Below are 26431 nucleotides of genomic sequence, written 5' to 3'. Positions count from 1 at the left end.
TGAAGTATCAATGAAGCATTATTAAATATGCACTTGACTTTCCCATTTTCTATAGGATTAGAATTTAAAATTCTTAAATTGTATTAAGGTCCTTAGGTCAACATCTTAATGACTTGCACTTGCCTTTCTCTTTGAGTTTGTGAATTGGATGATGGCTCTGATAACAACATTGGATGCTCCTTCGGATCGATTCGCAAGCGCTCCCTACATCCAAATAGGATAAGTTCAAGTTATTGGAAGAGACAAAGAAATCCTTTAACAGAAACCATATTCCAATCATAGAGAATATCTGGCCCAATGAATAGTGATTTATTGAGCACTACAATTATATATCCTCTTAAAACATCAAAAACCCTTCTAGATCCTTTACAGCATTTAAATATATTCTACATTCTTTACAATATAAAAAATTTATCAGATCCTCTAGAGCATCGAAAGTGGCTCCATAACAAAACTGAATGCAGATATGACAAACAATAAAACTACCTTAAATCTATGTGATACTGTTGTCTTTCAAAGATATAACTTTGTTATAATTAGCCAATAGGCTATTACTATATGGGCACTGCCCACCGAGATTGTCTCATGCTGCCAAAAACTGCTCACCAGAACAATTTGCACCGCCATTAACGTTTTTTCACAGTAAGTCATCTACATTTGCATGCCAAATGGTTACAGGGCTTTGAACACCTAGCAGGCTGGTCTGAGAAGCAAACTTTGTCGCACATTGGCTTTATACTCTTTGCTGAGTTCACTTTTGTTAAAGAGTTACTTGTGGAATCGATCCCAGAAACAAATTCTAAACTGGATGTATTAAAATATTATAATGTTTCTTTAATGGTCATCTTAGTTACTATTTAGTCTATTAGGTAGTTTCTATTTCTATCTTTAGTTCACGATTGTTACTTTTAGAAACATAGTCTTTGTAAATCTATATAAGGAGCTTTTATTTCCTTTGTTTAATACAAGTACAGCAACATCGATTTATCATTAGATGGTATCAGAGTAGGTCTATGGGATTTCATAAAATTTGGCAGATTTTTTAAGGAAAATTTAATGGTCTTTTGATCTGGAATATTTTCCCAGATATTTGTGTTTCGATTTTTAGAAATAAGAGGTATTTTATGAAAATTTAGTAGTTCATCTTCAAGAATTTTTGCCTAGTTAAGGGTTCTAATCCCGCAATTTCTTAGTTGCAGCAAAAGTCTCTGATTTTTTAGGGTTGCATGTGCTTGCATGTGATGGTTTACCATGTGAAGTGTCATGTTTTGCCGCTCTTAATAATTAATTTTCATATTGTTTACAATTTATTCTTAAACAATTCTAAAGTTATTAAAGGTACTCCAATAGTCATTAAAGCTAAAGGCTGAAATTATTTAAGCTGCTATAACAGTCACTGAAGGTATAGAATTTGAATGAATAAAAGCTAAGTACTTCCAGTCATGGTTATTCTCTGCTCTGAGCAGTTGATAATAAAGATTTAATTTTGACCTGCTTAGAGCTGCTTTCCTAATGGTCCTAGTAATCAAATTATTATTACGTTAATAATAAGCTTCTATTATTAGTTAATGGTTATCTATTTGTAATCTATTGTAAATATTACAATGTTTCTAATATTAGTTAGTCTATAGTTATCAGTTAGCTTTCTTTAGCTTTCTGTTAGCTAGAATAGAATGTTTCTATTCTTTACAATTGTTTCCTAAGCAAACATCATTTTATTTCTTTGTATATATTGAACTCTAGGTCTCTGTTAATAACAAGCAAATATTTACCAAAAATCGTGGCTGCAACTCAAGGCATCAAAATCGTGAGCTTCACAAGGTCGTTTTTGTCCGCTATTGTTGGGAGGGTGCTTGTTTTCACTAACAATCGCTGCACTTTTTTCAGCGCATTCTCAACAAAGCGTTGTTTTTCACATTTTTTGAAAGTTGTTTCTTCCAACACATGCGCCCTATACACCATCTTTGGTGTTGTTTCTGCAATCTCCAGCCATAGACGTCCCTCTCTAAAATTAAAAAACAAACATTTTCTACCAAAATCACCATTTTTTTCTACAACTCTGACCTTCAATGGCCACTGACTAGGGTTTTGTTTGAAAAACCTACTTTTTGGGCTCCAAAAATATTTTCTTTTCATATTCTTGTGGGTTTTTTGAGAGCTCAACTAGATTGTCATCAGATTGTTCTAAGTGCCACAATTGTATGACTCGATTTTTGAGCCAATGGATCTGAAAACCAACATGTTTTTATTGGGTTTTTTGAGCCTTCTTCTAGGTACCCCTTCAAATTTTTGGGTCTTCCGATTTTTGGCCTTGAAAATGTGCCTTCATAGATTTCCACGTTTTTTCATTGAAAAACATACTATTGCATCTTTAACAAATATTTTGCTTGAGAGCAATTCAAAATTCAATGGTTGGAACTATGGTACTTGGAAGTTGTGGATTATAGCAATTTTTGAATATCGGAATACCGATCAGATTGTTTTGGGTGTTACATAGCATCTGAATGCCCCCGATGCTGATCATGATACATGGGATTTGAATTATCGAGAGGCGGTGATGCTTCTCACATTATCCATAGCTAATGATCAGCTCTCTCAAACTCCATTCGGCAACACAGTTGCCGAGATATGGGCACATCTAAAATATCTTCATGAGACTTCTGAGAAAAGAAGAGCTCTCTTATTGAAGAACACTATGTTTTCTATTATCATGGATGAGCAAATATTGCTTTAGGCTCACCTAAATAGAATTCAGGCAATCTGTGATCAATTGCTTGCCTTGGTTGCAAGATGGAGGAAGAGGACATTGTAGTTATCACTCTTCGGAGTTTACCCAAGTCCTCAAGCATTTTATCAAGACTCTCAACATCATGTCTTTTGGTGTTGATCTGAAGTTGACCGATCTCTGCAAATTTCTGCTTCAGCAAGAACGATGGAAACAATAGTTCGGTAGCAATTTCAGCTGCCCCTCCACAAAGCAAGCCTTTGCTGCTAAATCCTTTTAGAAGGATAAAGGCAAGTTTCCACAGTCTTCTCAGCAAAAGTCATCTGCTCCAGCTTCAGAAGGCTCCCTGAAGAACATTGAATGCAACTATTGTCACAAGTTTGGTCACTTGAAGGTTAAATGTCGAAAACACTTAGTTGCCAAATCTAAGCAATCAAGTTCGCAACCCAAAGCGAACAGTGCAAAGCATGTTAAGGTTATAGCTTCTGTCAGATTGATTTTAACACGAGACACCTTGTTGATGATAAATCATCTTTAAGATAAATATCTTATAATATATATTATATATGTAATATAATATGTATTATATATATTATACATTATATATTATTATACAATAAATATTATATATTATTATATAATTATATATTACATATATGGTTAACATATTAATATTACATATGTGCTTAAGATGAGTTACATATATGGTTATTTATATTACTATTATATTAATATGTTAACTAGTGATGTTTAACCGTAGAGACATGTCTCTTCATGAGACATATCTCCTCTCATATTTATGAGTCCTCAAATTTGCATTTGGAAAATAATCAATACAATGGCATTATTAGTACATTTGCAAGGATCCTAGATTTCAACATCGTATCAAAGCAGGTTTGAAATCTGGAAATCAAAATTATTTGGTTTTGGTGCTACAATGAGACATATAATCAACAAAACCCCAAATCTCTAAGGATGGATAAGCAAGCGATAAAGACAATCATCTTTATTTTTTGCTCTGTAAGAAGCCTGCACCTGGTATTTTGAAAATAAAAGAGTATACTTGTTGATGGTAATTAACATGTAAAACATCAATTATGTATGAATGCATATACGGCCACTAGTCGGGTTTCAAGAGACAATAGCGCATCAAAGTTATATTAATATTCAGTGTTCATGAACTTGACGTGTTGAAATTTAACTCAGATTTGTGTGAAACAATAGTTCATTACAAAAAGAACAATAAGAGGAATAGAGTGAAATATCGAGAATCAAGTTTGAATCTTGAAGATACACAGTCAACGATCAAATCAAATGCCTTCACATGGAGAGTTGGGGGTTGATTTGTGGATTGAAGAAAAGCCTTGATATTCATCACTAGACTTTGTGGAAGTCATCATGTAGATTGAGAAAAGCCTCAACTTCACTAGTGGTCTGACCCTTGCCTTGCATAAAGAGTAATCTGATCTGGTGGAGCCCTACATTGCATGGAATTCAAGGATGTTCATATACAATGAAATAAGACTTTATCGAAGGGAAGAAACAAGAACCAAACGTATGGCAAAGTACCATCAGGAAGTTTAATTATAAATGATATAGCGGGTCATTCATCCCAAACTGCAGAGCCATCGAATGGGATGGAACATATAATTTATAATGGAGAATGTAGGGAAATAAAATCTCCAAGAAGAATATGGGAAAAGAAAGAAGGAATAAAATGTTAGAATACCAAACCCTTCATCCTACATGGAAACCCATCTACAGGCAAAACGTATGAGAAAATGATAATATTTTTATTTGGTTTGTCTGTGGTAAATGTAAGCCATTTGCTAGCAATGATTAAAATGGATAACGAACAAGGGACCACTCACATATTGGACGTGTGGATTGTATTGGACTCAAACATTACTTTAGGTGCCACATGTGTGTGTGTGTGTGTGTGTATATGAGTACAACATTCTTCACTAAATACGTCGTTACAATATGGTCATACGTGCTATATAAAAGGACCCCCGATAAGATAGTACCCAACACACCAAAATGAACCTTCGACCATATTTGCAAGGCATCGAAAGAGATTCAAACAAGATCACCATTCATTTTATTACATGTGGATGTGAATAAATACATATACACGAGATAAAGGTGTCGAGAATAATGGTATGTTTACTTGTAATATTTAAAGGTATGTTTACTACTAATATTTATTTATTTCATAATGTTCATTTCCATGTTAGAGATTATAGGATATTATAGATGAAATATACGAGTTTGTGATATATGAATGAATTTTATTTAGGAGTATGATATTTAATAATTAGAAGATTAATGCATGGAGACCTCTTTAAATGTCATTGAATATATGTATAAATGATACATATTCTTATTTGAATAATGATGACTTAATCTATCATTTCATATATTGCAAGTTCCAAAGGCAATAATCATATGAGTGGTGCAAGTAGTTATGGTATGAACATGAAAAAGAAGGCAAACTAAAGAGATAAATTATTTCCAATGTAGAGTCATATGAGACACACTATTACGAGAGCATTCGGTCCCACTAAGTATGTAAGGAAGAGAGAGATTGAGATTCAGAGGGAGATTAACATTTCAATAGAGACAACCTTGAAAGAGAGGGAGAAGATAGAGAATGTTATTCTATCAACCTTTTTAAATCTCACTCATATTGATTCAAAGGAAGTAAACAATGTTGAGATGGATTCTACAGTGTTGATAGCATAATTTTAGTGATAAGGAAGTATGAAATGGGAATGTAAATGAATGCAACCTCAGAACAGGTTTCTTTCTACTAACTGGCTAATGTAATATAGTTGCATGGGCCCAAATGGCGAGGGGGTAGCAACCGGTATAAAGTAATGAGGATGAATAAAAATGTACATTCACTATCAAAATAATATATTCATATTAACTACCACCTTAAACAAATTGAGAGTGAAAACTTTATTTCAATTAATACAAAAGGTGCTAGGCACCGTGGGCCCACGTTTTGAGAGAAAACTTACTAAGGAGAGGGGTCATCACAGTGGTAGCTGAGATAGGAAATATGCGATTCGGATGAACAATCATTTTGTCAATATGGTGGATATACATTGAGATCACTAATATATTATACTCCTAAAGAAAATTGGTAGAAATCTCCCGACTCCATAAAATGAAATGAGTGGAAATAGTAATATTCAATGTTTCCACCATCTAACTAGCTCATCAAGGTCTTTAGCTCATTTTGGATAGCAAGGGCAACACAAATCAGTTTGGATAAGTGGATCAAGCATTGTCATCTCGAATAGACAACCCGACAATTCAAGAGTGTCTCGGTTGGGAAGGAATCATTGGGCCACACATAACATGAGAGCACTGATATGGGTTGATTTAGATCTGATATTTGGATCAGTTTTTTACTTGCAGAAGGGGTAGATCTTAGATTTGGGTAATCAACATGAGAGATGATGCCAAAGGAATCCATATTTGATCTGATGCAAAATTGTTCACAATATAAGAATGAGTGGGAATTTTACATTGTGGGGGGAATAATAATCAATGTTTCATTCCCACTTGAACCTTCTTTAGAGGGGAGATGTTCCATCCTCATATAATCTAAGAAGGCAATTTTTGATCTTCATGTGCAGATAAATATTCTTATCTTTTACATTTATCTACTCATTATAGTCTCTCTTATTTAAAATTCTATACATACTATTAGGGTTATTTGCCTTGATCTTTTCCTTTATGTTTGAGGATATTCTTAAAGGAGAAGAAGGCTGATACTTTAAATATACTACCAAATATTGTGCAGAGTCAATCAAATGATAGTAGCTCCAAAGACCCTGATGATCAACATGGATAAAGTGAGGCTCTTGAAGCAAACATCTTTAATGATTGAGATTATGAGATTCTTCTACATTAAGAGGAAGTATGACACTTCTAAGGTGACACGGGAGCTTAGAAGATTGATACTCAGAGGGAGTCTAGAAATACATGTGGGTAATTGCATGAATTTGATGGGCCCACTCCTATGTATATCATGAGGAAGTGATGACTTATCACCAGAAATTTAGATATTGGATTCAGCGTGAGTCTGACAAGAATCCTTATAGAAGAGAGTCTCTAAGGGAGTAACTACTAGACCTGACTTCCCAGGATCATTATTTAGAGAGAGAATTTCTTTTGAGGTGCAATCCTTTGTGAATGATATCTTCTTTATAAGGAGAAGTTCTAAGTGAAACTCCTTGTAATGCATTCTTCTCTATGAGAGAAAATCAAGGTGAAAGCCTATGTACCACCCTCTGACTGGGCTCATGGTGGTTACTATTTCACATATGATATGTAATGAAAGGTGATGATCTTTCAATGACATATATAAACAAAAGGTAACCATTATAAGATGACCATCTTATAAATGGTAGACCTGTTATCATGACAGACTTCATTAAATTGTTGTCCCAGAGTGCTAGAAATCATGATAACAAACAAACAGAAGGTAACCATTGTAAGGTGGCGATCTTAAAAATGGTAGACATGTTATCATGGTTCTTTGGGCCATATTTTGTCGGACACCATGCTAACCAACTTGTTATGGTTCTTTGGGCCAAATCTTGTCGAACACCATGACATAGTTACTACTATAGACCACACTTAAGGTGGTGTTTTAAAGTTATGGAAATTACTTCAATTGTGTGTTATGAAAGGTGAGAAATTTAGCCTCACAGTGAATTGAATATCATATTGAGATGATATCTCTTCATATTCTTGAGAGCATAATGTGTTCTATAAATCCTCCCTAGCTAAGAGGGAGTGCTAACGTTATAGCTTATGTCGGATTGATTTTAACATGAAATACCTTGTTGATGGTAAATCATTTTTAAGGTAAATATCCTATAATATATATTATATATGTAATATAATATATATTATACATTATATAACATTATATAATAAATATTATATAATAATATATTACAGATATGGTTAAAATATTAATATTACATATATGCTTAAGATGAGTTACATATATGGTTATTTATATTACTATTATATTAATATGTTAACTAGTGATGTTTAATCGTAGAGACATGTCTCTTCATGAGACATGTCTCCTCTCATATTTATGAGTCCTCATATCTGCATTTGGAAAATAGTCAATACAATGGCATTATTAGTACATTTGCAACGATCATAGATTTCAACAAAGCACACTGAGTATATAGAATCTGCCTTTTACACCTTCATGGCTAAAAGACCTGCAGATCATGTTAAGTCATTTGCCCGGTAAATTGATTTAGGTGCCTGTCATCATTTCACCCATTGCAGAGATCGATTCACTAACTACCAGCCTTACTCAAATTCTCTTATTTTTGGTGGTGGAGAAGAGTACACTGTTGATGGTAAATGCAACATACAAATTCAGTCTGTTGGGAGGAATCTCATTTTCCTCCATGTGTACTACGTTCTAGGGATGGAACTAAATCTACTCTCAATCAGTGAGTTACTGCAACATTCTCCACAGTTAGATATCACCTTCAGTTCACATTACTGTACCATCACTGATAGGGTGACTCAGTCAAATTGTTGCGGTTGGTCTTGAGGATCATGTTCTTTTCCACCTTAGTGATTATTGTGATTCTCAGGACATAACTATGCTTCCTCGATAGTCTTCTGTTAGCACACTTTGGCATCAGCGATATGGGCACTTAAATGTCCATTATTTCTCTCAGCTTGCTTAGGAAGAGCATGTCCTCGATTTGCCAGAGATTCAGACTCAACAGCTTGGAGTTTGTGATGCATGCTAGTCTAGGAAGCAATATTCCACACCTTTCACCAATGGCAATTCATGGCAAGCTTCTCAGGTACTCAGCTTGTTTGTGTTGATATCTACGGCCCTATGGCCACTCCTCCTGTTCTTGGGTCCAAGTATTTTCAGTTGGTTGTTGATGATTTCAATAGAAAAATATGGGTATATTTTCTTTAAAAAGAAATCAAATGCATTTCGTGTATTTCAAAAGTTTATACCTTTAGTTGAAAAAGAGTCTGGAAAATCTATTATTACTCTTAGATCAAACATATTCCAAGGCAAAAGGAATTCCAAAGTGGGAACAGGCCATGACATAAGAACACCAGAGCCTACTGAAGAATAACACCTAGGTCCTTTCTGATCTTCCACCAAGGAAGAAACCCATTGGATGCAAATGGGTTTACAAAATCAAATACAAATGTGATGGTACTTTGGATAAGGACAAATTTCGTTAGTTGCAAAGGGCTTTTCTCAAAGTCAAGGCATTGATTATGAGACCTTTGCTCCTACTGCAAAGATGAGCACAATCATATTAATCCTAGCCATGACAGCATAGTTTGGTTGGAAGGTCCATCAGATGGATGTCAAGAGTGCTTTCCTGAATGTTGATCTCTACGAGGAGGTCTACATGACGCAGCCTCCTGGTTTCAAGGTTGTTGGCAAAGACCATCAAGTTCTCAAATTGGTGAAAGCTTTGTATGGCTTGAAGCAAGCCCCTAGGGCATGGTACATGAAAATTGATAAGTACTTGAATGATCAAGGCTTCAAAAGGAGTTCTTCCGAAAAAAAAAATTGTATATCAAGACTACTGACAGTGACATCATCCTTTTGGTTATTTATGTGGATGATTTAATCATCACTAGCAATTCAGCATCTCTGATTCAGGTAATCAAACAAAATTTATGCCAGTCTTTTGATATGACCAACCTTGGGCTAATGCATTATTGCCTAGGTGTTGAGGTTTGGCGACAGTCTTCTCATCTATTCATCTCTCGATCCAAATATGCCAAGGCTCTATTAGACACATTTCATATGCAGGATTGCAAGCCTGCATCTACACCCATGTAGAAAGGTCTTAAGTTACCAGCCAAATCTAATTCTCCTCCCGTTGATGATACTACATACAAGCAACTAGTAGGTAGCCTCATCTAACTCTCTCCTACTAGGCCCGATATCAGCTTCCCATTCAACTATATCTCACGATTTATGACAGCTCCCAAGGCTGATCATTGGATGGCAACAAAGCATGTGCTTTGTTATGTGAAGAGCACTTCAGATTATGGACTTCTTTACTCTCGAAGTTCTAATCCTAGACTCAATAGGTTCACAGATTAAGATTGGGCAAGCTCTGTTGACCATAAAAAAGTCAACTTTTGGATGTGTTCAATTTGGGATCCGTTGTCGTCACATGGACCAGTAAGAAGCAGCAAGTAGTTTCTCTCTCCTCCATAGACATTGAATACAGAAGGAGTGTTAAGGCAAGATGTGAAGTTGTTTGGCTTCATCGAATGCTTGGGGATATGCAGATGTCACAAGCAGGACCGACTACTTTGTTTGTTGATAATAAAGGCATTATCAAGCTAGCACACAATACAGTCTTCCGTGAACGAACCAAGCATGTCGAGGTTCATTGTCACTACATAGGACAGCTGCTTGAAGATGGGACAATAGTCTTGTAGTATGTTTCTACCATGGATCAAACTACAAATATTCTCACCAAGCCTCTTGGTCCTGATAAGTTTGTCAAATTCAGAAGACAACTTGGTGTTGAGGATAGATTAACCATTAACAGAGGGTATTGCGATTATAAATAAGCTTCTACTATTAGTTAATGGTTATCTATTTGTAATCTATTGTAAATATTAGAATGTTTCTAATATTAGTTAGTCTATAGTTATTTGTTAGCTTTCTTTAGCTTTCTTTTAGCTAGAATAGAATGTTATTGTTTACGACTGTTACCTAAGGAAGCATCATTTTATTCTTTTATATATATTGACCTCTTGATATCTATTAATAACAAACAAATATTTACCAATTACTTTGTAATAATTATAAAATAGAATAAAATATGAAGTCCTAATATTTGTTATAAGCCCTTGACTTGAAAACATTTTTGACACTATTCCAGCAGTCACTGCAGCTCAAGAATATTCACAAATTTCTTGTACAGAATGTTAAGAACCTTTAACAAAGTACCTATGTGCCGATATATGCAACTGCACTGCTCGTCTGAAAATACCTTTCGCCCAGTGCAGATCTTGAACACTGATTTGCACTTGAATCTTTCACATAATAATTGAATGAGTTGTAATTGAACTAATATTCATTGATAAACTATAAATTTATAGTTCATTAATGAGAGGAGCTATCAACATTTGTTTTCTTAGAAAATAGAGCTCTATTTCCTACACTGAAAATTCAGACTGTTCTCGCCCCACAATTATTACCAAAAGCACAAACAACAGTAATCAATCCTAAAAGAGCTACACATAAGAATAATATTATGAGTATCTATTTAATCTGCAGATCTATGACTGGTAGGTGCAATAAATGAAAATCAGTAGAAATTTTCGGACATTCAAAGTTAAAAAATATTCAATATTTAATATGGTGATATATTATAGTGAAAAGATAGTCATTTGTGTGATTCTTTTTCCTTGCCATTACAAATCTTTAATTTACCTCACCTTTCAATTAAAAAAGCACATTAAACAACTGAAGCTATTCAACATTGTAGTGGAAAAAGTGCAGTTGTGTGATTGTCATCTAATATTTACATTTAGACCAACCTAAGCAATAGGTAATTTCTTTTTACCCAAATCATAATAAATATTATAGAGTAATTCATAGAATTTGTATATATTTTTTTATTTCTTTATTTTATTTTCTAAACAATAAATTTTCTCCTTGTTATATTATCATTTTCCTCTGCTTTAGCAATAGTAGGTGTTAGGTGATATTTTCCCAAGTAAATAAATTCAATGATTCTTAAAGGTCCTTCATTAAATATTTTCAAGATAATATTGTCTTATCATTTTATTTTGACGTCTTCATGAACTATTTTGACATTAAAATTAGATTTCAATTTCTTTTAATCTATTTAAACTATAATCAATTTAATGGTCTCACAAAAAAAGGTTGTATGTTACTATCAACTACACCATTGCACCCCATCCGATGCAAGCACTAGTATTTAAAATTTTCATGGATAAATGAACGAAGCCCAATGATCATATCTCACACCTTGGTCCCTTTTCTAGAACACAGGCATCAAACTCCAGGACAAAGGGATATAACTACAAGTAAGGACAGTTTTTTGATACCTTACGCTACTAATGGAAAGCACCAGTTAACTGATATCAGAATGAATCATAATAATATAACCATGGCCAGATTTCTGCATCTAAAATTGATTTTTCTAATTCTTAAAATAATGGCCAACCTTCTGCAGAGCTTTTTCACTCTCTCCGACCATATCCCCAGGATTTTTACAATCCACAGCAACCTAAACATCCCCTAGCTAGGCCCAGATTGCCTTTCCTTTTTCTTAGATGTTACTACACAAAAATTCCGACAATTTCTCTACTACTTTTCCGAATCAACTTTTTTCTTAATGCAGATCGTTCTGATTGACATAGATAATTGCAGAGACATTTTTCAGTAACTTGAGGGTTTCAAATAATCACTTCAGATTCAGAAATATTTAAATCTTTCAGAACTTTTCACTACTCTCTAAAACTTTCATATCTGAGATATAATCATGGAAAAAGAAATAACAATAGCAGCAGGTGATTGAAATTTTTTCTAAGTTTTTCTAGCTCTATTAGATCTACCAAGTTATCCAGATGTGTCAGATCTCGTTCCGGATATTTACACCAGCGACACTCCTCTACAAGAGGCCAGATACCATACAATGCCTCTACACATCAGCATGCTTATCATTCAGTGACTGATTTCTTTTCGCCTAAGAATGACTCCTACTCTCTCTTAGTTTCTCTATCTCTCTCTCTTTGTTTGTTGTCTTTTCGGACACCTTTGTGTGTTGCTGCTGGTGTTTGCAGCACTTGTGTAATCTTTCAGTCCATAGACCTTTTTTGGTCTTTTGTTGGACATTAATATCATTATCTTATCTTATCTTATCTCTAGATATTTTGAATTTCTAGTGCTTAATAATATATGCTACAAGTAACAAAATACTCATTTATTTAGTTCTACTAATGGGAGGAAACAAAACAGACAACATCCTCCCTCAATGTGGAGAACGCAACTCAAGCACAAGTGAGTAAAGCTACTTAATCTTACAAGGTCAAGATCGTCAAAATGCCAAAGATTCAACACAACAGATTATGTAATCAACTGCCAAAAAAAAAGACAGAATTATTGCTCATCTGACAGAAAGAATTGTAACATTGAAAATTGAGGTGATTGTGCCATCGGCCATGCAAACGATGTCATCTACAGGCCTCAGTTAGTGAAGGCCTATCCATATTACCTGCTATCACGATAATGGTGATGAATGGTCTTCTCCATGTGCACAGCACTACAGGACCTTCTTCCATACAAAGACCCATGAGAGGCATGACCATGCATTCCCTAAAGTCACAAGATACTTTTTGGGCTTGTCCGTCAAATGTGAGTCATGTAGATCACGAGATTTTTGTGGTTCTGGATGTGTAGCTTGCCACATTCATGACTTTCACCCCCAATTATCGATGTTAGCAGCAGATTTACATTATAGATATATATGATTTTGAGTTATTAAGGACCCCCTCCATCTTCATCTTCGCTGAAGGTAGTTATTTCCACCATACTATGTCCACATTTGTCAATCTGACCAATGTTGATCTGTATTGTGATCTCTATCTAGAGATTGGTCAACATTTTTGATCAGGTATGTCAGTATTTTGGATGATTTTATTTTGCCTGGACTGGTACCTATCAGACACTGACACTTGATTACAGAAAACAGGCCACCAGGACATTAACCTGGTGAAGTTTGATTTACAAAGGACCTCAGATGACATCTCCTTAGAGACAAGAAACACTGACTTGTGTCAAGGTGACTTGTGCTCCTATCCTCAACTGTTCCACAAAAATATTTCACCATGCTATCCTCCTAAGAAAAACCCTACTCTAGAAGATGATTCATAGGCTTGCATCTCTAACACAACCTCTCTTTATGGATATACTAGATATGCCCATAAATATAATTAGCTCGATTCTTGCTTCACTTAATGGCTTTGGCTAGTAAGAAATAATATCCAAAAACTCTGCAGCAACAAATTAGCATATTACAATGGGTGTTGAGTTATATTCCTTTACTTTGGTGATTGCAATTGTCTTTCTTCTCTCCCTCATGAACTCTCTAATCAGACCTATAGTTCTCTATGGGGCGGTAGTTTGGGGCCCGTCTCTTCTTGATTCGGACTGGGCTTTGATCGAGCGGGTACAAACATTCCTTTGTTGGATCATCCGATGCCACCATTTCACTCCTCACAGCATTGTTATGGCTGACTTCGGCACTAACCCTTTCAGGCTCAGTGCCATTTTTGACTTGATTTGGTTCATTCACCACCTCAGAGGTTTCGCGGACTCATTGGAGGGCCGACATAGATACTCACACCTTGCTTACTGCTCCTCACGAGACATAGCCAGCTCGATAGGGGTGACAGGGGCTCACTCTTGGTATACCCAAGCCACTTTCTTACTAAGCTCGATCAAGATCAACATTGACCATCTTCCACCATACCAGTTCTCGTTGGATGCCCTCGCCCACCTCCTCCCCTCACGACAAGAGCTGAACGGATATGTCAAACTCGACATTTACAAGCAGTACATCTCCACGACTTGGATCAGCCCTCTTGGCGGTCTACGCCCTTGGATGGCCTTTTATTCAGAGCATTTTTTGGAGATTCGGAATGGTATCATTATTCGCCCCTCTTATTTGAGCCGTCGTTGGTGTCATGCCCTCTGCATCGCCTTGGGGTCTTTTAGAGTCAATGCCCACCGACTCCATTGCCAGATCAATCACCACCTAACCAGAGAGGAACAGGTGTGTCGCCTTTGCACTCTATCCGAAACGGAAATGAAGACCCACTTTATCTTCAGGTGTCCCATCTACTATGAGATCAGAGGTAGATTCCACTGCCTATTCAGAGACTGCAGAACCCTCTCGGCTTTTTTCAGTTACTACGACCAGAGATGCCTAGCGCTTTATCTCTGGGAGGCCTCCCAGCTCAAAGATCACACCTTACAGATCCGGTTCTCCCAGCACCAGACCTCTAATCAGCTCATCACAGACTTCTTTCCATCCATGCCCACTTCCAGGAGTAGGAAACATCCCCATCCACCAATCCTCAGGCACACCAGATCGGTAAGACCTCTGCTTGGGTTCGATAGACAACAACACCCTACCCCCAAAGACATGTAGAGGCAAAGACAGATGCAGAGGCAAAGCCGGGCCGAGATCCTTACTAGTCCTCGTTCTTATTCCTCTATACGAGATTTCTTTGTACAAAGAAAGGACTAATGGTCCTTCTCTCTTTCTTCTGCTTGCTCTCTTTTCGTCCATTTTGTAGAGCTTTCTCTTTCCGGTCACCGTTGGGTGTTCCTGCTTGTTGCTTTTTTTCCTCTATACTGTTGCATCTTTCAGTCCCTTAGACCCTTGTTGGTCTCTTGTTGGACATTAATATCATTATCTTATTTTATCTTATCTAGAGGAGCTATTTAATGAAATTATTTTCCTATGGCTTTCTGCCGTTTGATCATGACATATCGCACATCCCATTTGCAAATGAGGGGATAATTCAAACTAAATAACTATAGATGAATTATGGGATTCACATTTACCAAACTCTATTCCACTACTACAAATAAAAATTTCGAAGAAGTTGGAGAATAGAATCAGAGTGTGGGGCAATTGAGTTCTAGAAGTGGCTAACATTTGCACATCAACCTACTATTGAGGAGGTTGGCCAATAGTATTTGAAGGATTTTTCATGCTTTGTAGACTTCAAGAAGACCTTTGAGCTTGGTTTCCTACAAGTTGTGTGATATTGACCTAATTCGCCAAATCAGCACATGTGTAGGCTAATTTTGAATATAAAACATCCCAAAATGGAGTGTCCTTGGATTCCACAAGTGTACAAAATTTTCCTACCTAACACATTTCAAAGGTTACTTTTTGAATCCAGCAGGCTCCAGCAACGCATTGACAATTCCAAAATGAATCCTGAATACGAAAACCTACAAACACAATTTCTAAAGGGTTCCCCCTGCTTTTCTTAACTCCCTTGGCATTTCCTATCCCAAGCTAAATATCATTTCTCCCACCATTTATTAGAATTTTAGGGTGAATTTTCAGATTTTAATTTATAAGAATTTTATTATATTTAATATTATCTATTAATAACTATTAATCTTACAATTCCTTTAATGAATCCTATTGCCATAAAATTTAATTTATTGATCTATTGAGTATTTTTTAAATGTATATATTATTTTATTAATTACTATTACATTAGTTATTTATTAAGTTTAATATTATTTAAATGTTATATATGGTTTTAATTGTCAGATTGAATTTTGTTTACTAAAATATTTGAAAAACACAAATATTAATAGAAACATTGTATATATAACAATAAAATTATATATATTGCTTATAGATTAATAATTAATTATTGCTATTGCATATATCATAAACAGTATATATTCATACATTATTGTTGTATATATAATTATTTTTATGAGCTTTATATGTTTTTTTGTATAGGCAAACATGAGCATAACTATAACTCAAAAAAATCATCATACCAACAGATCTGTACCCAGTTTAATATCTTGGATATTGATTGTCTTATTTGGAAAATTCTTCAAAGCCTTTTCATGTTTTGTAGATTTCAAGAAGGCCTTTGACTTCATCCCACTAACTTTTGATTTCTTCAAGTTGTATGATATTGATAGTTTTGTTGGCAAAATTCTATAACTCCCATGGGCCGTTTGATTGTGTTAAGAGTAAACTTTCTCCCAACTAACCTTTTTGTTGTTAAAGAGATAATCTTGAGAACTTGTGTTAACTACAAACTCATGTTTGATGATGGTTGTATACTCTATCATTTTGTCCTGCTTCCTCTACTGTTGATAGTTTACAGAGATAAATTGATACTTCTTTCTTATTTTTCATGAGTATTGTCATTTTATAGTTAAACTTGGTATAATTTAAATTGAACAGTATACTCTTCAACACTTCTAGTGATATATTTGCCAAGTTTCAATTAATTTAAAAAATATAGACATTATGACAATCTGCACCTACTTGGAATCAAGTTTCAGAGACCATCTTTACTCTAAAACTTTCCTCATACTTGCATCTTGGCAAGAAATATCCCTCACTTACTTCTCAAGCATGAATGTTTTGAAATACATTTCCAATATATATCCCTTCAGAGTTGAACCTCTTCAATGCAGTCACTGAACTTACCATTTTCTACACTCTGAACATTTAGAGAAACCAACAAGGGACGTGTTGAATGGAAACATGGAAATGTTACAGGTGGGCAAATTCTCTAACGATTGAACAAATAGTACTTTAAATGGATGACTCCCTGATGAATTATACAAGTTGAGATTTTCCCAACCCCTTCTCATCGAAAATAAAGTTTATTTGATACATTTGTGGTGTGAGATACCCTATGAAAATGTATGTTTATTCTGACAAAACCCAAAATATCCCTAGATATAGCATGGGATAATAGCCAAACAGGAACACTAATCTGGTACTACATTAAAAAAAGTGTATACAACTATTACCATCTATAGCAAGAGTTTACTAAAACCACAATGAGTACTAAAGTGCAAAAGGTTTCTTCAATATTACTGACTAATACAGATGACATGGAGTTTCATACAGAAGACGACATATCAATATTGTATATTAATTCTGGAAAGCACTTTAGACATCAACTGAATACACTTCACAGATAGCTGCCATCCTTGTTCAGGCATGTGGTTATTCATTGTAGTGTCAACAGTTCCAAAGCTGAACAACCCCCTCTATAATACTGATCAGATTCGTGCAACCATAACATTATGCAACCAGGGAAAGTGTTGTGAGAATTGATAAAGATTTGTTCCCACAGATGAAAATGCAACTCAGATGTAGTCACAATCCTGACAGTGCAGCCCATGACAGTTGCAATTTAATTTTTCAGACAACAATGATTATGATAAGTAACGAACTAAGATTGGTGCCAATAATAAACTTGAATTTCTGTTCTTGCCATGGTCGCCTACTTGGAATATCATGCATATATGTGCTGACATTGATGTCAATATATATCTAGTGTTTGAGACAGTGTTCCTGTGATGTTCAGTGAGATGTTTGGTCCAATGTGGTTCCTGTGTTGAAGATCAGATGTTGTGAACCTATGATTGGATTCAGGGAAGTCTGCAGTTGATTCATGTCAATTTACAAAGGTTTGCATGTTGATTTCAGTGAGTTATTGGTTTTTGTGCTGACAGACATATTTTCGGAAGTTCAGTGGTCACAGCATTTCAGTTTTTGGTCCGGTATGGTTCAGCATTGCAAGACTTTGGTATGTGGCATGTTTAGACATGGATATGTGTTCTCAGCTCACTTGGTTCGTGATTTGGAGGGTCGCAAGCTATATTTCTTGATTGACAGAGGTTCCTGTTAGTGTTCTTGATAATCAGTTCAGAGTTGGTGATGAATTCAGAGTTAGAGGAGTTGTGGATGGTACTGTGGCATTTCATAAAGTTTGCTGATGTTTCTAGATCATGCTCCTATTGGGTTGTTGGATCCCATTGATTGGTGTGGTCACCTTTGGTGATTTTTGGTTAGTGAGTTCATTTCTTCGTGTTATTGGCCAACTTGATCATGGAGCATGTTGTGAATGTTCAAGACGTGACTTATGGATGCTTTGCGCATTCAAGGATGGATAATGGACGTGCTATGTCTTAGCCAACAATGAACATTCATCGGTTCACATTAAATATTGTACCATGTATGGTTATATTTTTTTGTAATTGAGGTGATGAGAGTTTAGCCGACCTTGTTTATTCTTTCAAAGTTGATGAATTGTATAAATGTAATTGTATCCGTTTGTGGATAGTGGGTGTGTGTGTGCCCACAAAGGTGTATGCGAAAGGTTGTGAAGAAGTATTGTATCTATACTTCAATGGAACTGAACATGACATATGGAAGATGCTATTATCCAGTTCATGATTTGTGGATTGTTGTCCACTATGGATTGTAGTCCATGTAATTGTTGTAAGACAGTGAGCCTTCCTCTGGGTTGTAGCCCTTATTGTATTTGACCAGTGAGCTCTAGGCAGTGTGCCTGAAAGCATGTGCATTCTATTGTAATACTCCTAAAAAGGTATAGTGTTTTCAACAGAGAACATCATCTTGTGGATTCCATCCCCACTGTGGATTTTCTCCTAACAAGGTTTTCCATGCAAAAATATGATTTAAGGTTAAAGGTTGTTAAAGTTTCAAGAGTTGCAGACAACTGATTCACGCATCCCTCTGCCCCACACTAAGTTGTGTGTGATGCCTTATTTCTATCACACCTATCTAGATGTTGTGCTAGGAAGGATGTTGGATAATTTTCACAATCTTGACAACCAAGCATGGGCACTCAATGGACAGCTGCAACCCAAAGAAGAAAGCTAGGCAATGGCCATAGATGATAGCAAGCAGATCTGAATCGCAAAAACCTGAGGCATGAACAAATTCACAATTTTAGAACAAACATTATCCTAGAATAGAATAGCCATGTATGAGATGAGGGTTACTGTCCTAACCCAAGTAGTTGCAGTCAAGGGGCTTTTGTCCTCGAATGCAGCTCAAACTCAACAATTCAAAAGGTGAAAATTGGATGATCTAAACAAACCTGAGCGCAAACTTAAAATAAATTTTTTCCATGGGCACTAGGATCCAAAATTCTCTTTTTAATTAAGAGTATTTCTATTTGAGTTTTATACTTTCATTTTTTAAATTATTTCATTATTATTCTTTATTAAATTAGTTGCCCCCTTAAATGAAAGATTGACAAATCCAACTGAAAAAAATATAAGACAATCACAGGTCCCTTAGTCCACTTTTAGCCTATGGAAAAGAAAAGAAATAGGCTAGAGGTCATTTTACTGTTTTAATGCCAAAAAGGGTACTTGACATGTAGAGTTGAATCCTTGGGTGATTGAACCTCAAGTCAAGACCACTGCAAAAAATTGCACTTTTTCCTCCACTGATAATTTCTCTATAGAACATAGGTTTACTACTGAGAAAGGGGAGTTAATCAGTAGTAATGAACACTTAAATCTTCTTAAAATGAATAGTAAAACATGTGCAAGGGGAATCAAAATGGACGTGAAAACATCCACACCAGTGAGACAAAAGTTTATATGGAAACCCAAAATAGAAAAACCACGATGAGAAATGCTGCTAGGATCTAATGTCATAATCCAGCGTCACAATTGGAAAGGTACAATGTTTAGGGCACTAACCCAAGGAATTGGCAAAACCCTTTTAAAGAGCACCAACTCATCAACATTGAAATTTTTCAGAGCACCTACTCTAAGGAAATTACAACCGAGTATCAAGATTACAATCAATTACAAAGATTCCAACTAATTAGAGATCTACAACATCCTTTTCACAATATGTATGAATAAATGTTAAGACCGTTAAATCTGAAATAAATCTGCAATAATAATTCTGCGCATCAACCCTTGTAATCTGTAACAAAAACTTGTCTATTGCTATAATAAATGGCAGACTTTTCACTAAATGTAGCATTGAAAAAGCTAAATACAGATTAAATATCTATCAGATTTAGAGCAATGGATATCTTTTATATTTCAGAATTGAATGATTGCTAACCTCTGTTTTGTTATATGCAGATTTCAATCAGAAAAATATGGATCTTGATCTTATACCAAATGTAGGAGCGAGGAATTTTAGTATTTACAAATACTGAATATTTCAAGTCTGAAAAGATTCTGATAATACTCGATCTTCTCTAGATAAACATTTATGAATTTCAATGTATCTAGGAAGATCATTTCAAGTATATATATAATTATTTGAACAGACATGTCTCCACATCATGGAGACAAGTCCATTTAGGACAAGTCTTCTAATATGCATCGATTCATTGCAAGGGTTTGGCTCAATCATTAATCAGGATTAGTCAAGAATTCATTCTTAACTAAATTATACGTGTGTGTGTGTGTGTGTGTGTGTGTAATTCAAGCAGACATGTCTCCACATGGTGGAGACAAGTCCATTCAGGACAAGTCTTCTAATATGCATCGATTCATTGCAAGGGTTTGACTCAATCATTAATCAGGATTAGTCAAGACTTCATTCTTAACTAAATAATATATATAAGATATCGCTGAACATATAGAGATTTATCAGACGTATCTGATTCAATATCATCTGCAATCAACAAAGATAGAAAATGAAATCCTCATAATTAATCTGTACGAACAGTATTGACAGTATTGACAATATAATTGGATTTCAATTATGATCTGGTATGTAAATTGTGAATCGTTTTCCAATTTCAGTACATGTGTGTGTGTGTGTGTGCATATATTTATCGTTCATATATTTGACAATAGCTATTGTACTTTAACACTCCCTCTTCGCTAGGGAAGATACAGATCTAACCAAGTATATGTATCACAATAGACTCATCTATTGTTTAAAGAGATATCACCTAACTCATGATATCTGAGGATATAATATGTTCAAGAATATCGAGTTACATGACATTCTTCTTATATATATCCATGTCATGGTATATGCACTGACATCACGTCTCATGATGTCTACCACAACAAATCACGATATCTCACAAAGAACATAATGATCTCAACTGATATAAAGTTTCATGATATCTATCAAAATGTTCAAGAGATACTAACTATCGTGACATGTCTACGAAATCAAGTCACATAATATTCATCATCATAGAGAACTAATCATTGTAAACTTGTCATCTTACAATGTTAGATACAAGTGTATATTATTTAAAAGATCGTGACCTTTAAATAATTACGCAGGGGAGCCATAAAGTCATAGTCACACATATGACAAAAGAGTTTACACATTAAACATCTTTATACACACACACACATTAGTACAAATAAACAATTTTGAGATTTAATCTCAATAACTTACATTTCAACCATACCAAGTTTCTTCCTGAAGTGTTCTACTCTCTGGAAAGAGGCTTGGTGAGAATGTTTGTTGTTTGATCGCTTGTACTAATATACTCTAACTGGATCACATTATTTTCTACCATGTCTCTCACGTAGTCATAGGAAATCTCTATATGCTTTGATCGATCATGGGATTCTAGATTCATTGATAGCTTTAATACAACTCTGATTATCACAGTGAATAGTAGTAGGTTTCAGGGGCTCACCAAATAGTCCCACAATCAATTTCTGAAGCCATACTGCTTCTCTTGCTCCCATAGAAACTACAATATATTCGGCTTTTGTTGAGCTTTGTGCTACTAAAGATTGTTTCCTGCTTATCCAAGAAATCATAGTTGATCAAAAACTAAAGCAACATCTTGATGTGCTTTTCCAATCAGTTACACTTCCAACCCAATTTGAATCAAAGTAACCATGTAGATCTAGGTCAACATTTCCATATTTAAGACCATATCCAATAATACCTTGAAGGTACCTCAAAATATGCTTTGCAGCAACAAGGTGTATCTCTAGTGGTTCGTACATAAATTGGCTTAAGGCATTCACTGCATAACAAATATCCGGTCTAGTGTTAACCAAGTACATCAATGATCCAATTATCTATCTATAGAGTAGGATTTGTAAATCTAGATTATGTTGCTGCTTCTTTCAACTTATGTAAGTTGGTCTCCATGGGTGTAGACATTGGTCTACAATTTAACATTCCAAATCTCTTCAGAAGATCTATAGTATATTTTCCTTGATTTAAAAGAATACCATCAGATTTTTCTCAGACTTCGAATCCAACGAAGTGGTGTTGAATTTTGAGGCCATGTCCTTCTACATTAGACATTAAGGTGATCTTCCCATGTAATTAGCAGCTCATCAATATATAGGATTAGTATTATATATCACCTTTAATAACTTTAAAATAAACCCTAGTCCTATAAGATAGTTGTTGATCCTTTCATACTAGGCTCGAGGAGCATGTTTAAGTCTGTATAGGACTTTCTTCAATTTGCATAAATGTGAGGCTGCATTATGAATCACAAGACCTTTAGGTTGTTCTAGATGGACTTCTTCTTTGATAGCCTCATTCAAGAATGCAGTTTTCACATCCATTTGGTGGATCGTCCAACCTTTAGCTATTGCAATAGCTATGACTACTCTAACAGAAGTATATCGGGCAACAAGTGCAAATGTCTCTTCGTAATTAATACCTTCCTTTTGTGAGAACCCTCTAACAACAAACATGCTTTGTGTTTCTCTATACTGCCATCTGCAACATGTTTGATTTTGAAGAGCCATTTGGAAGAGACAACAAATTTCTCTTTAGGTTAAGGTACTATATACCATACATCATTTTTCAAAATGGATTGATACTCCTCTACCATAGCGTCTTTCTATACTTGATGCTTGAGAGCTTCTATTACACTAGCAAGTTCTGAGTTAATGATTTTGCTCATTAAGGCAAAATAACTTGAGAATATGTTAGGCCTCTTACTTTCTCTGAGACTCTTGTGGGTGTTGCATAATTTTCAGCTTCCTCAATCATTTTTCTAACCAAAATTGGTCCCTTTTTGTTGTTATTATTTTGATTTTCCTCTTGATACTCCCTCTGAATTTTAGGAGCAGTCCGGTTTTCATTTGTGGTTTCTTTTGGATACTCCCTTTGAAACACAAGAGCAAGATCCACCTCCAGGATCCACATCCATATCTTCAGGTGAATCCTGAATTTCCATCTCATTAGAGCTCTTTGCCCTCTTGAAGGCAATGTCCTCAAAGATGACATCTCTGCTCAGTTCTATTTGTCTTTGTCCAAGTATGTATATTTTGTAGGCCTTTGAGGTTTTACTATAGCCTACAAAAATTCCTTTCTTTTGAGAAGGCTCTAGTTTTGACCTCTTCTCTTTAGGCACATGGATATAGACAGGGCAACCAGATATTCTTAGATGACTTATGTCATGTTTTACACCAGTAGAAGCCTCTTCAGGGGTTTTGTTATCACGATGTGAGTGGGGACATCTGTTTTAAACGCAAACAATTGTTTTAGTCAAAATGAGGCTTCTATGTTTTAGTCATACAACATTTCTCCAGCAGGCTCTACAATACTTCTATTTCTCCTCTCAACAACACCATTTTGTTGTGAATTATAAGGTACAATAAATTCCCTCTTAATCTCAGCATTAACACAAAATTCCTTAAATTTATGAGGTGTATTACTTCCCATTGTCTATTCTCGGTATTTTAATTTTCTTTCTAGAAAAGTTTTGTGTTAGGGCTTTGAACTCCTTGAACCATTTAAGGATTTCTTCAGACTCTTTATATTTAAGGAAATATATTCAAGTCTTTTTGGAGAAGTCACCACAAAAAATACATAAATAGGAATCCTCCCATGGAGGGTACAAGCATGGGTCCACATAATTAAGAGTGGACTAATTCTAATATGTTTTTGGTTCTACTCAAACTATTTTGAAAGTTGCAAGCAGAGTGGGTTTAACCATGGAGTAAACTCTATAGTTAAGCACGCTCAAGCTATAGTACTGGGATGGGTGACCTCCAGGGAAGTCTTGGTGCTTCACCTCTATGAGCATCACCTATATCCAATGAGTGCTAAGTGTTCCATTTATTGTCATGAGAGATGGATTCGTGTAGAATCACTACTCATGAAATATGGGTCCATGAGTTTGACTCAAAAACTACACAGTTGAATCCTAATAGCAATATCATAAGTTCCCTTAGTGTGTTTCCCTAAGGCACACCCTTTGCATGCCCCACTATGAGTTTGATTTAGTTTGCGTAGTCCTCTTACCAATTTTTCCATTGAGATGAAGGCACAAAAATGAATATGTCCCAGTCTTCGATGCCAAATTTCATTTGAATCAGAAGTCTCATGAATAAGGGCTTGATTTGTCTCAGTACAAAGTTTGTATAGGTATCCTTGTCTCATGCCTATAGTTTGAGCTTTCTTTATGGTGGAGTTCTTTGGCCATGCTAGAACTTTCCCATCCATAAAGGTAAACCCATACTCGTTATCTTCAAAGGCAAATATGGATACTAAGTTCCTCTTAATTTCTGGTACATATAACACCCCAATGAGTTAAATAGAGAGGTCGAATTTCAATTTGATGGTGCAAGTTCCAACCCCTTTTACTAGATGTCCAAAATCATCCCCATTTGATGCTTCTTCATCAGTTTCTTCTACCATAGGGTCTAAGTGTTCTCTGAATCATGTGATGTGTCTTAATAAGCCATTATCAATCACCCAAATGTAAGTTTGTTTGATATTGGGCATGATAATGCCAAGTAGAAAACAAATTTTTGAGAACCATTTTCTATATTTGTTTTTTCAACCTTAGCAAATGATGTTTTTTACTTTGTTCTATCACGACACTTGATTGCATATTGTCATACTGATCACATTTGAAACGTTGAATTTGGAAAACATCTTCCCTCTGCTTGGGTGAACCCTTTCCATGAAAATTTATCTTTCTTTTGAAATTTTTCTTCTTATTTTTCTTAGGAGAATTTGTGGTTAAAACATGAATATGTTCATCTATGGTTTTTGTTTGTTTCCTCTTCTCATTTGTCTTCTTTCTGCTTGTAATCTTGCACTTATTCCTTAAATGACTCCCATGAATTTGGTAGGCCACCTAAAGCTATTAGTGTTGAATCTTTGCTATCAAGTTCATACCGAATTGTTGATAGTTGATCCCTTAGCTCAGTGATTCTCATGAAGTATGCATTGATGGATTCTCGTTTGTTCATGCTTATATGATTAATTTACCTCTTTAGTACAAGGGTTCCGTTGGTTTTATTTATTTCAAATGTGCTTTCAAGGGATTTGAATATAAAGTATGCAGTCTCCTGTTTTGCCAATATAAGTATTATATGATCCCTAACTGCATCTACTATTAGTTTCATGGCTTTTTCAGTATTCTCAACCCATTGAGATTTCTTCCGGTCATCATCGGGTTCTATCTTATTTTCTGTCACAAATGAATCTAACTTATTATTTTTTAGTATCATCATAATTCTTAACTTCCACGATGTGAAGTTGTACGCACCTTCAAAACAATCCTCAAATCTGATCATGCTTGACATTATGAAGAATGAGATGTGACTGCAATATCAAGAGAGAATAATCTGATATGTCAACTTTAATTGGATCTTCCTTAGCAAGGCTCTGATACCATGTTAAATGTAGATTAAATTTCTATCAGATTTAGAATTTTAGAGTAATGGATATCTTTTATATTTCAGAATTGAATGATTACTAGTCTCTGATTTGTTATATGCAGACATAAATCAGAAAAATGGGGATCTTGATCTTATACCAAATGTAGAAGTGATGCAATTTTAGTATTTACAAATACTGAATATTTCAAGTCTGACATGATTCTGATAATACACGATTTGCTCTAGATAAACATTTATGAATTTCGATGTATCTAGGCAGATTGTTCAAGTATATATACAATATTTGAATGGGTGTGTCCTTAAATGGACATGAGACCACACAGTGTAGACAAATCCATTCAGGACATGTCCTCTAATATGCATCATTTCATTGCAAAGGAGAGACCCAATCATGAATCGGGATTAGTCGACACTTCATTCTTAACTAAATAATTAAGCCGATAGGCTTTCTCCCTAGGAGA

The 26431-nt window shown here is 35.2% G+C and overlaps 1 protein-coding gene across 4 annotated transcripts in view; it reads right to left on the bottom strand.

Moving 5' to 3' along the window:
• The window catches only part of LOC149566639 (actin-related protein 4-like), a 233136-nt gene that overhangs the window by 183678 nt on the left and 23027 nt on the right, over window positions 1-26431 (bottom strand). For all 4 annotated transcript variants that reach the window (XR_016362264.1, XM_089819941.1, XM_089819942.1 and 1 more), the window contains exon 6: window positions 124-204. Coding sequence is in view for 3 of the 4 variants with exons in the window: in XM_089819941.1 (XP_089676067.1) it covers window positions 124-204 (81 nt within the window). In the remaining variant the exon portion in view is untranslated. The remainder of the gene's footprint in view (window positions 1-123; window positions 205-26431) is intronic.

The sequence above is a fragment of the Cupressus sempervirens genome, chromosome 3 (assembly GCF_028749045.1).
Source record: "Cupressus sempervirens isolate cs-2001-9-10 chromosome 3, ASM2874904v1, whole genome shotgun sequence".
NCBI lineage: Eukaryota > Viridiplantae > Streptophyta > Pinopsida > Cupressales > Cupressaceae > Cupressus > Cupressus sempervirens.
This window is presented reverse-complemented; position numbering and strand designations above follow the sequence as displayed.